The sequence below is a fragment of the Serinus canaria genome, chromosome 26 (genome assembly GCF_022539315.1).
Source record: "Serinus canaria isolate serCan28SL12 chromosome 26, serCan2020, whole genome shotgun sequence".
Classification (NCBI taxonomy): Eukaryota; Metazoa; Chordata; class Aves; order Passeriformes; family Fringillidae; genus Serinus; species Serinus canaria.
In genome coordinates this window covers 4,081,205-4,093,560 of record NC_066339.1, presented here as the reverse complement: position 1 = coordinate 4,093,560, position 12,356 = coordinate 4,081,205, and the positions used below count along the sequence as shown (strand labels likewise).

Below are 12,356 nucleotides of genomic sequence, written 5' to 3'. Positions count from 1 at the left end.
TTTTAGATGAATTGTAGTTATTAAAACCAAATAAAATAATAGCATTAAAAAAAAAAAACAAAAAATCCCACAAACTAATATGACCAGGAAACCCCCCTACTAACAGCAAAAAATTCCTAAAAATAATGATAAAAATGTAAAAACAAAAGGACGCCCTCACACCGCCGCTATCCCACAGTGCCCCGCGCGCCTCTCTTCCCTCACACCGCCTCTATCCCACAGTACCCCGCGCTCTCCATCCTGTTCCGCCACTATCCCACAGTGCCCCGCGCTCCCGTCCCCTCACACCGCCGCTATCCCGCAGTGCCCCGCGCTCCCCTTCCTGTTCCGCCGCTATCCCACAGTGCCCCGGCGGTGCCGCTCCCGTTCCGCCGCTATCCCACCGTGCCCCGCACTCCCGTCCCTTCACACCGCCACTATCCCAGTGCCCCGCGCTCCTCCATCCCCTCACACCACCGCTATCCCACAGTGCCCCGTGTTCCCCTTCCTGTTCCGCCACTATCCCACAGTGCCCCGCGCTCCTCCATCCCCTCACACCGCCACTATCCCACAGTGCCCCGTGTTCCCCCTCCCGTTCCGCCGCCATCCCACAGTGCCCCGCGCTCCCATCCCCTCACGGTGCCGCTCTCGTTCCGCCGCTGTCCCACAGCGCCCAGCGGCCCCGCGCAGCCATGGCGTACCGCGGGCAGGGCCAGAAGGTGCAGAAGGTGATGGTGCAGCCCATCGTATCCTGCCGCCAGCGCTCAGGGTGCCGGGGGAGCGAGGGCGGGAAGGGAGCGGGGCGGGCGGGTTCCATGGCGGGGTTACGGCTCCATCCGCGGGGCCCCCTCAGGGGTTCGGGTCCCCTCAGGGGTTCGGGTCCCGTCCCGGCCGTGCCCCGGCTGTCCCGGCTCTGCTGTGCTCTGCCCTTAACGCTCGGCTCCAGAACCTGATCTTCCGCTACCTGCAAAACGTGAGTGCAACACCGCGGGGAGGGACCCCAAATGCCACCCGGTGCCAGCCCTGCCATGGCAGCGACACCTTCCCCTGGGCCAGGCTGCTCCAGCCCGGCCTGGGACACTCCAGGGATGGGGATTCTGTGGGAATTTGCAGGCTGGGAATGAGTCTAAAGTCCTGAAATTGGGATTTTTTTATGGAATCCTGGAGTGGTTTGGGTTGGAAGATCCTAAGGATCATCCCAGTCCCAGCCTTGCCATGGCAGGGACACCCTTCTCTATCCAGGGGTGCCATTTTATAATTTTTAAACATTTTAACCATTGTATCTTTTTATCCATTTTATCATTTTATATTTTTATCCATTTTATCCTTTTTTTCCATTTTACCCACTGTCCAGCCTGGCCTGGGACACTCCCAGGGATGGAGCAGCCACAGCTCCTCTGGGAATTCCATCCCAGCCCTTCCCAGGGAGCAATTCCTTCCCAAAACCCCATTTAAATCCCCTTTTTAACCCATTTAACCCCATTTAAACCCCATTTTTTCCCACTTAATCCACCCAAACACCAGAGCAGCCCCTGCTACTCCTCCCCCCTGCCATCCCACGGGACATTCCCAGGGAACCCCCCCTGATTTGGGGGTAGGGATGGACCCTGAGCCCCCCAGGGACCCCCCCCGAGGTGTTTTTGGTGCCTTGCAGAGATCCAGGATCCAGGTGTGGCTCTATGAGCAGGTGAACATGAGGATCGAGGGCTGCATCATCGTGAGTGCCACTGTCCCCTTGTCACCCCCCCCCTGCTCTGGGGTCACCCCTCTGCATTCTCCCCTCCCCTGAACCCCTTTCAGTTCTCCTCCTGGCAATTGCAGGGTTTGGGGGTTTTGGGGATTTTTGGGGAGGGGGGTTTGGGGTTTTTTTAGAATTTTTTTAGAGGTTTTGGGGGTTTTTTTGAAGTTTTTTTAGGTTCTTTTTTGTTGTGTATTTCGTGGTTTTTTTTTTTTGGGTGGCATGGGGACTTTTTGGAGGTGTTTTTTTTTTTGTTATTTTGGGGTTTTTTTGGGGGGTATTTTGGGGTTTTTGGGTGGTCTTTTGGGATATTTTTGGGTTTTTTGGGGGGGTTGGGTTTTTTTGGTTTTTTTGGTGTTTTGGGGTTCTTTTGGAGTTTTTTGGGGTTTTTTGATTTTTTGGGGGGTTTTGGTGTTTTTTTTTGGTTTTTTAAGTTTGGGATGGATTTACTGAGGTTTTTGGGGGGTTTTTTAGGGTTTGGGTGGGGGGTTTTAGGGTTTGGGGGATTTTTTTGGGGTGTTTTGGGGTTTCTCTGAGGTTGGTGCTGCTCCTGCAGGGCTTTGATGAGTACATGAACCTGGTGCTGGACGATGCTGAGGAAATTCACTCCAAAACCAAATCCAGGAAGCAGCTGGGTAGGGCAGGGGGGAGGGGCAGCCTGGAATGGGGGGTGGGACCCTAAAATCCAGATCTGGGATCCTGGAACCTGGATGTGGGACCTTGAATCCAGGGTTTGGGATTGGGCTCCGGGTGTGGGTTTGGGATCCAGGCTTTGGGGCCAGGCTTCAGCTGTGGGATTGGGATCCAGGTTTTGGGATTGGAATCCAGGTTTTGGGGCCAGGCTCCAGCTGTGGGATTGGGATCCAGGTTTTGGGATTGGAATCCAGGTTTTGGGGCTGGGCTCCAGCTGTGGGATTGGGCTCCAGGTTTTGGGGCCAGGATCCGGCTGTGGAATGGGGCTCCAGTTGTGGGGTTGGAATCCAACTCTAGGGCTGGGATCCAGGCTTTGGTATTGGGATCCAGCTGTGGTTCCAGGCTCCAGCTGTGGGATTGGGATCCAGGTTTTGGGGCTGGGATCCATCTGTGGGATTGGTCTCTAGCTGTGGGACTGGGATCCAGGTTTTGGGATTGGAATCCAGGTTTTGGGATTGGGATCCAGCTGTAGGGCCAGGCTCCAGGTTTTGGGGCTGGGCTCCAGCTGTGGGATGGGGCTCCAGGTTTTGGGGTTGGAATCCATCTGTGGGATTGGGATCCAGGTTTTGGGGCCAGGACCCAGCTGTGGGTTCAAGATCCATCTATGGGATGGGGCTCCAGGTTTTGGGGTTGGAATCCATCTGTGGGACTGGGATCCAGGTTTTGGGGCCAGGATCCAGCTGTGGGACTGGGATCCAACTGTAGGGCTGGAATCCAGGCTTTGGGATTGGGATCCAGCTGTAGGGCTGGGATCCAGGTTTTGGGATTGGGATCCAGCTGTGGTTCTGGGCTCCAGCTGTGGATTGGGATCCAGGTTTTGGGGTTGGAATCCAGCTGTGGCTCTGGGCTCCAGCTGTGGTTCCAGGCTCCATCTGTGGGATTGGGATCCAGGTTTTGGGGTTGGAATCCAGCTGTGGTTCCAGGCTCCCGCTGTGGGGCCGGGCGGGTTTGGGGCGCTCCCACCCCAGAGCTCCCCCCCATTCCCGCTCCCGTTGGGTTCCAGGTCGGATCATGCTGAAGGGGGACAACATCACCCTCCTGCAGAGCGTCTCCAGCTAGGAGCAGGCAGCTCCAGCTGGGAATGGCACTGGGAACTCTGCAAAAACGGGATGAGCCACGGGGGGAACCCCTCAGCTCCGCTGGGAATCGTGTTTTGTAGTTTGGGATTTTCTTTGGGGAATAAAACGGGTTTTTTTAACAAAATCTGGGAATGAGGTTTCAGTCTCAGAGTGGGGGAAAATTATTTCAGGGTTTTTTTTTTTCCCGTGGGGTTGGATCTGTGGATTCAGGTTTTCCCAGACCAAGCCCTTTATCCCAAAAATAATCCCCTTCCCTAAATCAATCCCATCTTCCTAAAACCCATCCCTTCTTCCCAAAAATAATCCTTAATTTCCCCTAACAAATCCCTTTCCATAAAAAATCCCTTTATCCCATAACCAATCCCTTCTACCCAAACCAAATCCCTTTTTCCTGAAGCAACTCCCTTCTTCCCCACAAAAAAAATCCCTTATTCCTAAAAATAATCTTTTTTTTTCCCTCAGAATCAATCCCCTCTTCCCAAAACGAATTTCTTTTTCCCCAAAAAATCCTTTTCCCAAACCAGTCCCGTTCCTCAATAACGAACCTTTTTATCCCCAAAATAATCCTTTTTATTCCCCCAAGACTGATCTCTTTATCCCAAAATCAAATCCCTTTTTCCCACTCCTCTCCAAAACCGAGGCTCTATCTCCTCCAGGGGATGTTTCATCCCTGTTGGAATTCCTTTCCTGAGCCTCGGGAATTGTGTGGGAATTCTGCCGGGAGCATCCCAAATTCCTGCCATAAGAGGAAAAAACTTCCAGAGGGCTCTGGACAGAAGGGGGAGCTGCGGGCTCGGCTCTGCCCGATCCCAATCCCGGCTGTGCTTGATCCCAATCCCGGCCGGAATTCCCGACCCCAATCCCGGCTCTGCTCTGCCCAATCCCGGCCGGAATTCCCGACCCCAATCCCGGCCGGAGTTCCGGGGATCCGGAGGAGGAGGAGCAGGGCCGGGGTTCCTGGGGGGCTCCTTTTTTCCCGACCCTTTTTTGTCACCCCGCAGAGAGCCCGGAGCCGCTCGGGGCCCTGCAGGAGGGAGGGAAGGGAGCCCCGATTTGGGGGCGGTGACGGCAGCGGGGCCCCACAGACGGGTCTGGGGACAGCTGGCCCCAAAATTCCGTTTGGGGGCCCCATCAGCCACGAGCCCTTATCAGCAGGGCTGATGAGATAAGGGGGATGAGATAAAGGCAGAGCAGAGGTGGGAGAGGAAATTGGGGGCACTGAGGGTGGGTGTGTCACCCCGCAGGTGTGCAAATCACTTCTGGGGACTGGTAAAGGACCTCGGACTGGTTTGTGTCACCTCTGCCTGTCCCCATCCACTGCCACCTCCCCGTGTCCCCAGCCACTGTCACTTCCCCGCGTTGGTGGCTGGAGGGGATGGAGACCCAGGAACCCCCCAGGGGCCCGGGTGACCCCCAGGGACACGTGGGGACAAAGCTCTGGAGCGGCTGAGCCCGAACCTGGGGGGCTCTTCAGCCCCGGGGGGGGCTCGGGCGCTCTTCCAGCCGGGCTGGGATTGCTCCAAGGCTTCATCCCGAGGGCGGTCGCAGCCGTGGGGAGGGGAGGAACCGCGGCCAGGCTGATTCCTGCCGGGGCAGCGTCCCCTTCTCCCCCAGTGCCAGCCCGGGGCTCTCCCGCGGTTCATCCCGGAGCTCATTCCGGGGCTCATTCCGGGGCTCATCCCGGGCTCCCGGCCGGAGTTCCTCCCGCCTTTCCCGGCTGTTGGCAGCAGTGAGGGTGTCCCTGAGCACAGCGGGTTCCTTTCCTCCTCCATCCATCCCTCGGGCTGCAGAGGGGCTGGAATTCCGCTCCCGGAATTCTGTTCCTTCCCCCTCCCCCAGCCTTTCCACGGCCCCTCAGTTGAATTTCCCAGCGGGATCAGCCCCGGGAATCCGCACCGGGAGCGCTCCGGGCCTGGCCGTCCCTTCCCGAGCGCTTTTCGGGTGCCAGGGAGCTTTTAACCCCGCCGTGTCGGGGCAGATTTGGGGGATCCGCAGGATGGAAAATCGGGATATTGCCGGGTGGATGCTCCTGGAGGCAGAAGCGGCTTCGTCCCGGCTGGGTTTTGTGCCCTCACCCTGGAATGTGCAGGGTTGGGGGAATGGAGGATGAACCCCCCGCTCTCAGCCCATCCCTGCGGGGTCCGGAGGGTCTCTGGGTGGTCCCATCCCCTCTGGCCGTGCCTTTTCAGGATGGCACAACCGTGAAAAAAAAATAATAATAAAAAAAAAAGCAAGCAGGGCGTGGGGAAGGAAAGAAACATTCCTGCCTCGTTGTTCTGGAGCGTCCCACACACGGAGCCGGCCCTCGGGAAAGCTCCGTGCGCGGCCGGGATCTGCAGGGAAAGCAAACAATGGCATCCCCGGGGACAACAATGGCCCATTGTCCTTTGAAGCCCGAACAATGAGACAATGGCCCTCAGTCCGCTCCCTCCATTCCCAGGCACGCCCCCCCCGCGGCCCCGGGACCGCCCGGGCCCGGGGGCTCCCGCTGGCCCCGCGGAGCCACCGCGCTCGCCGCTCGCTGTCCCCTCGTCCCGCTCCGTCCCTCGCTCCCGGGGTGAGTCTGGGGGGGTCCCCGCGGCCTCTCCCGCTTCGCGTGGGGTGTGCCCGGTAAAGGAGGAGGAAGGTTTCCCTTGGATCCCCGGGGTTTCGGTGGCGGGGAGGGAATGGAAAAATCCCGTCGGGTCACGCGGGCCGTGCCCGGAGAACAGCGGGGCTTTGTTGTCTCCGGGGGTGGCCACTTGTCAGCTCGCCCTGAAGGATTCCTGGGGAATCCGAACCCTCCTCCTCCTCCTCGTGGCGCTGGGAACGAGCCCGCCCTGCAGCCGGCAGGTCCGGGCAGGAGGCGGCTGGGCCTGGGGGGCAGGGGGTGCCCCCCGTCCTCCCTGCACCCCGGGAGCCTCTGAGCCGCGCCCCAGATGTGCCCAGGACACCTCCAGCCACCGCCGGGGATCCACCCGCTGTCCCCGTGGTGTCTAGTGTGAATCCCAGCTGGGGACACCGGGGGGTGGCAGCGGGGGTGGGTGGTGCCACCCCGAGGGTCGCTCCGGGAGGGCCCAGCCGCGGTGCAGCGCAGGGAGAAGCCGTGGAATGTTCTCCAGGGGCTCCCAAAACCCGGGCGTGGTGCAGATCCCGGGCTGGGGGAACCGGGACCGCCAGTTCCAGGGTCGGGACTGCTCGGCCGGGCTCGGATCCGCTCTGGGATCGACCCAGCTGGCACCGAGCCCGGTCACCTCTCCGGTGCCACCCCCGTGTCCCTGCCAGCATCCTCGGCCGCTCCTCTGGGGCCACCTGGGGTCTCATTTGTCCTTTTCCCGGTGCTTTTTTGGTGCGGGGATGGGGGACACGGGGACCTGGCTGTCCCCAAAGGCCACCAGCAGCCTCCAGCTCCCTTTGCAGGCTTCCAGGACCTCCTAAAACCGCAAATCCCCCCAAATCCGCTCCTGCCGGTACCTACGGGCGAACAAACGCACCTGAATAGGGAATGAATGGAGTGAGAAAAGAGCCCGGAGCACTTTGTGCTCGCAGCGAGCCGGGAACAATCGCTAAATACAAATCAGCGAGAGAAAAGGCAGAGAGAGAGAGAGAGAGAGAGAGAGAGACAAAAGCAAGAACGGCGGCACAAAGGAGAGGAATGAAATGGTAAAGTAAAGTCAAACAAAAAGGAGCCGGGCTGAGACAAAAGGAGGGAACAATATCCCCGAGGCAATAGGCTCCTGAACAATGGGGACAGTGACAGCGGCACAAAGACACACTGTTTGCAAGTAGACGTTATCTCACACAGCCACTGGCAGGCCTGGCCCTGGCGCTTCTATTTTCAGGGATGCTTTTGTGCTGCGCTGAACAATATTCCTTGCATGGCTGCAGATACTGAGATCAGGGGAGGCTTTTTTGGCTTTTTTTTTTTTTTTTTTAGCCTTCCCGGTGCCAGCTCTGCCATAAAAACAGGTTCAGCCCTTTGGAGGACGCGGCAGAGCGAGCTGAGGGTGATCTGGTGACAATGCCAGGGGAGGGGGTGGCATCAGGAGGTGCCACCAGGCTGGGCTAAGGCGCAGCGGGAGGCGCGGGGGTTTTAGGATGGACAACGCGGAATTTTAGGATGGACAATCTGGAGTTTTAGGATGGACAATCCGGGTTTGAAGATGGACAGTCTGGAGTTTTAGGATGGACAATCTGGAGTTTTAGGATGGACAATCTGGAGTTTTAGGATGGACAATCCGGGTTTGAAGATGGACAATCTGGAGTTTTAAGATAGACAGTCAGGGTCTGAGGATGGACAGTCCCGAGTTTTAGGATGGACAATCCGGATTTTTAGGATGGACAATCCGGATTTTTAGGATGGACAATCCGGGTTTTATGGGCTCGGAGTTTGAATTTGAAGAGCCGCGGGACCAGGCAGACCTGCAGGATGGGTTTTGCGGCTCCTTTTGTTGGTTTTTAACCTCTGATGGTGCTGGCGGGGCCAGGAGCGGCTGGCACGGCTGGCACGGCTCCCTGGCACCCCTCGGCCGCGGAGGAGTCACCCGGGCCAGGTGACAAGTGGCGGTGGCACAGTTTGTGGGGTGACAATGTGCAGGACATGGCTGGGCCGTGCTGGAGCAGGACGGGTGAGGATGTCCCCGGAGATGTCCCCGAGGATGTCCCTGGGGATGTCCTGCTCAGCTTTTGGCACTCCTGGAGCCGCGGCTCCCGGTTTTCCCTGTGGGATTGGGGCTGGCAGGGGCTGCTTGGTGCTGCTCTGTGCCCTCCTGCGTGTGCCCATTCCCTGGAATTCCTCACCCATGGAGAGCTCCGGCTGTGCCTTCGCTGATTTATGGCATCATGAAGGTGGCATCCCAAAAAATCCTCTTCTGGAACCTTCCCAGCTGTCCCCCAGGAATCACGGTTACCCCCCTCCAGCACTTTTGGCGTGTGTTAGCAACACCCAGATCCACCCCAATCCCTCCTTTAGGACACCCCACAAATCAGCCATCCCTCCCTGCAGCTCCCGGGATCCTCCTGCCCTTCTCTCCACCCGAAATCCGCCCCCTCCTCCCACACCAACCCCTCCAAAACCCCGAGGACGTCACCGGGTTACCAAAAATCAGCGGGGACAGGAAAAATTGGGGTGTCGAGAAACCGGGGCCGCCCCTATCGGGGACAGATCTCCTGTTCGAGCAGCTGGGCTCGGCTCTGCCTTGAAAAAGCGGCGCTTTCTGATATCGATCACCTTATCTGGGGGCACATCCTGTTGCTATTTTGGCTGTTTCCTCCCCTCGGCAGCTGGGGAGCAGCGCCAGCTGCTCGAAACCTGCGGCACGGGGGGGTTTGGGGTGTCTGAAAAAGGACCCCGAGCTCGGTTTGGGGGTGATGCGACACCTCAGCGGTGCCACCGTGCCCATCCCTGCCCGCTGCGAGCAGAGCTTGAGGGCGCGGGGCTGCCAGGGGGGGATTTGGGGCGCTCAAATCAAAGCGGAGCCGCTCGGGGAGAAAACGGCTCCCGAATCCCGGTATCTGATCTTGCGGCGGGCTCCGCACGTGCCCCGAGCCTGGGCGAGCCTCGGGGACGGTTGTGACATTAAATCCTTGTCCCCTCCGTGGCACCGCCGCAGCAGCAGCAACCCCGTGTGCCGCCCCAGCTCGTCCGGCCGAATTCCGGCCGAATTTCCGTATCCAAAGGGTTCCCTGGGTGATGGGAACGGGGGAAAATCGCCACCCCCAGGGCATTTAACCCTCTCCATCCTGCCCGGGCATCCTGGGCTGGTTCTGCCGTGCCAGGGAGTGCCCAAAGTGACACTGAACACCCTTCAAATGACGATTTTCCACCCTTTCCCCCCACTCCTGTTTCTTATCCTCCCTGTCGGGAATTTCTCCCAATTCTCCCCAAAACCCAAGCCCGGCTCATCCCGCTGGAATTTTTTTTTTTGGCGGAGTCGGGAGCTCTTGGCTGCAATTAGCTGGTATTTAAATCCTCGCTAACCCTTAACACCCTAATGACAGCCGTAATGACGCTCCGCGCATCCCGCAGCTCAAGATTACACTCGCTAATTAATTAAGCCCCGACCCCCCCTCCGCTCTCCCCGCGGCCGGGAGAAGAAATCGCTGAGAGTCTCTTAAGAAAAAGGACATAAAGGCAGGGAAATGCAGGCACCAAAACAAGACAAATGGGGATTTGGAGACAATCCGGGCCGCGTCCATGTGACCCGAGAGTGGACGAGGCAGGAGAAAGGAGAAAAATGCCAAGAGCGGAGCGGCCAGGAGAGAAAAAACAACAAAAAAACCCCAATAAAATCCCCCAAAAACCAAAGAGCCAGCTTAAAAAAAAAAAAAAAAAAAAAAAAAAAGGACCAACAACAACAAAAAAACACAAACCAAAAACCCTAAAAAAAAACCGGGGAAAGAAAAGCACCAAGATGAAGGGAGTGACAAAGCATCAAAGGGAAGAGAAACCAAAGGCGTCGGAACAAAGGACGAGCTGGAACAAAGCCCCAAAGAGGGGGGAACAAAAGCACTAAATAGAAAACAAAGGCGGGGGGACAAGAAAAGCCCCTCTGTGGGGCTGGGTGGCACCGGGTCCCCGCCGGAGCCGGGCTGGCGGAGGGTGACAGCCCTGGGACAGCCTCGGTGTCGCCTTTGAAGCGGCAGAGCCGGGCTCGGGCCCCGGGGGAGGTCGGGGCTCAGCGCGGCCCCGCTGCCCCCCGGGCCCGCTGTGTGGTCCGGCCGTCCCCTCTGTCCCTCCCGCTGTCCCTCTGTCCCTCCCGCTGTCCCTGTGTCCCTCCCAGCTCAGCGTCACCCCCTCCGTGCCCTGCTGCCGCCCCTGCCCCGCGGCCTGGGCACGGCTGGGACGCAGTGGGGACAGTGCCAGGCTGGCTGTGCCACACAACCCCCGCGGTGGCACTGCCGCGGTGTGTGGCTGGGCTGGCCCCCCGTGCTGGGGACAGGGACAGGGACAACCCGAACTGCCCGGGTGAAAAGCAGGTCGGGAATTGAGTCCCAGCCATCAGAGGATCCCTGATGGCAGCTGGATGTCCCCAGGAGGGTTGGCACAAGCGGTGTCACACAGGGGGGGACACACGGTGGGGACCTTCGGGGTGGGCAATGGGGGGATGAGCCTGGAGTCCGGCCGGAACTGGGCTGGTGGAAGGTGGATTTGGGGTGCTGGAAGGTTGATTTGGGGTGCTGGAAGGTTGATTTGGGGTGCTGGAAGGTGGAATTGGGGTGCTGGAAGTTGGGATTGGAGTGCTGGAAGGTGGGATTGGGGTGCTGGAAGTTGGATTTTGGGTGCTGGAAGTTGGAATTGGGGTGCTGGAAGGTGGGATTGGGGTGCTGGAAGTTGGATTTTGGGTGCTGGAAGTTGGAATTGGGGTGCTGGAAGTTGGGATTTGGGGTGCTGGAATGTGGCCAGTGCCACCAGGCCGGCTGCTGGCACTTGGGGATAGGTGGCAGTGAGCTCGTGGGCAGTGGCAGCGCCTTCATTGGATCAAACCCGGGATTTTCCACTGTCCCGGCTTTGCTGTCCCAGCTTTACTGTCCCGAGTTTGCTGTCCCGGGTTTGCTGTCCCGGGTTTGCCTCGGGCCGGTTCCGTGGTCCCTTCCCCGTTGGTCCCGCGGCTCCGCCGGTCCCGAGGGCTCGGGCAGGGAGCGGGGCTGGGAAAAGGAAGGCGAGCGCCGGCCGAGCCTTTGCCCTGCGTGTCCCCTGCTCCGGCAGCGCTGCCCTGCGGCTCTCGGGCCCCCCCAGCCATTGTCCCGGCTTCCTCTGCCGGGGGAGGCTCCGGGAAAGCTGCGGCAGCCACGGGAGCCAACCCCGGGGGCGGCCAGGTGGGAGCAGGGCAGGGACAGGGACAGTGGCTGTGCCCTTGTGCCCACCTGGCACCTCGTGCCTTGGGGATGCCCAGCAGGTTCTGGGGTGTCCAGAAAGTCTTGGGGGTGCCCAGGAGGTCCTGAAGGCGGCCAGGAGTTCCTGGGAGTGTCCAGTGAGTTCTGGGAGTGTCCAGAAAGTCCTGGAGATGTCTGGCAGGTCCTGAGGATGCCCAGTGGGTGTTGAGGATGCCCAGCAGGTCCTGGGAGTGCCCAGCAGGTCCTGGCGATGCCCAGGGAGGTCCTGGGGATGCCCAGCAGGTCCTGAGGATGCCCAGCAGGTCCTGGCGATGCCCAGGGAGGTCCTGGGGATGCCCAGCAGGTCCTGAGGATGCCCAGCAGGTCCTGAGGATGCCCAGTGGATGTTGAGGATGCCCAGCAGGTCCCGGGAGTGCCCCGCAGGTCCACGATGGGTGCCGGGGGCACTGTCCGCAGTGCTGGTGGCACTGGGGGGACGGTCACCAGCCCCGGGGCCACCGGGGCGGGAGAGGATGGAAAGGAAAGTGAAAGTCGGCGCGGGCCGGCCCGGCTGTTGCCATGGCAACCCCAACAAAGCTCCCGCTCCCTCTTTTTTGGCTCCGTCGCGCGGGTCCCCGGCCCCGCTGGGAATTTTGTCCCCGTCCAGTCTGGGGACAGCTCCTCCTGTCGCCTCCCAGCCTGGAGTGGCTTTGGGGACCTCGGGGGTCGCTGGGTCCCCCATAAACGCCTCCAGGGCCCTGTCGGGGTCCTCTCGGGGTCAGGGGGTGACCCTGAGGGGCTGGTGGCTTTGGGGACACTCGGGGCTGCCCATGCCAGGGGTGGCACTGGGAGCAGCTGTGTCCCCATCGGGGGAGGGGCTCAGAGGGGCTGGGGGGGGGGAACCTGTCCCATCCTCTCTGGGATGTTTGTCCAGGTGGGATTTAATGGGAATATGGGAATGTCCCATGGGATTTAATGGGAATGTCCCATGGGGTTTAATGGGAATATGGGAATATCCCATGGGGTTTAATGGGAATGTCCCATGGTGTTTAATGGGAATATGGGAATGTCCC

At 59.5% G+C, this 12,356-nt stretch overlaps 2 protein-coding genes across 2 annotated transcripts in view; both read left to right on the top strand.

The window, feature by feature from the left end:
• The first annotated feature begins 344 nt into the window (after nt 1–344).
• Nucleotides 345–3,613, top strand: SNRPE (small nuclear ribonucleoprotein polypeptide E). Its single transcript, XM_009099794.4, has 5 exons — nt 345–725; nt 926–952; nt 1,634–1,696; nt 2,274–2,352; nt 3,414–3,613. The coding sequence occupies exons 1-5, from the start codon at nt 672–674 to the stop codon at nt 3,467–3,469; spliced, it is 279 nt and encodes a 92-aa protein (XP_009098042.1). The 5' UTR covers nt 345–671; the 3' UTR covers nt 3,470–3,613.
• Nucleotides 3,614–5,966: 2,353 nt separating this feature from the next.
• Nucleotides 5,967–12,356, top strand: part of SOX13 (SRY-box transcription factor 13) — a 36,878-nt gene continuing 30,488 nt past the window's right edge. The window contains exon 1 of the mRNA XM_050985118.1: nt 5,967–6,046. The gene's annotated coding sequence lies outside the window, so the exon portion shown is untranslated. The remainder of the gene's footprint in view (nt 6,047–12,356) is intronic.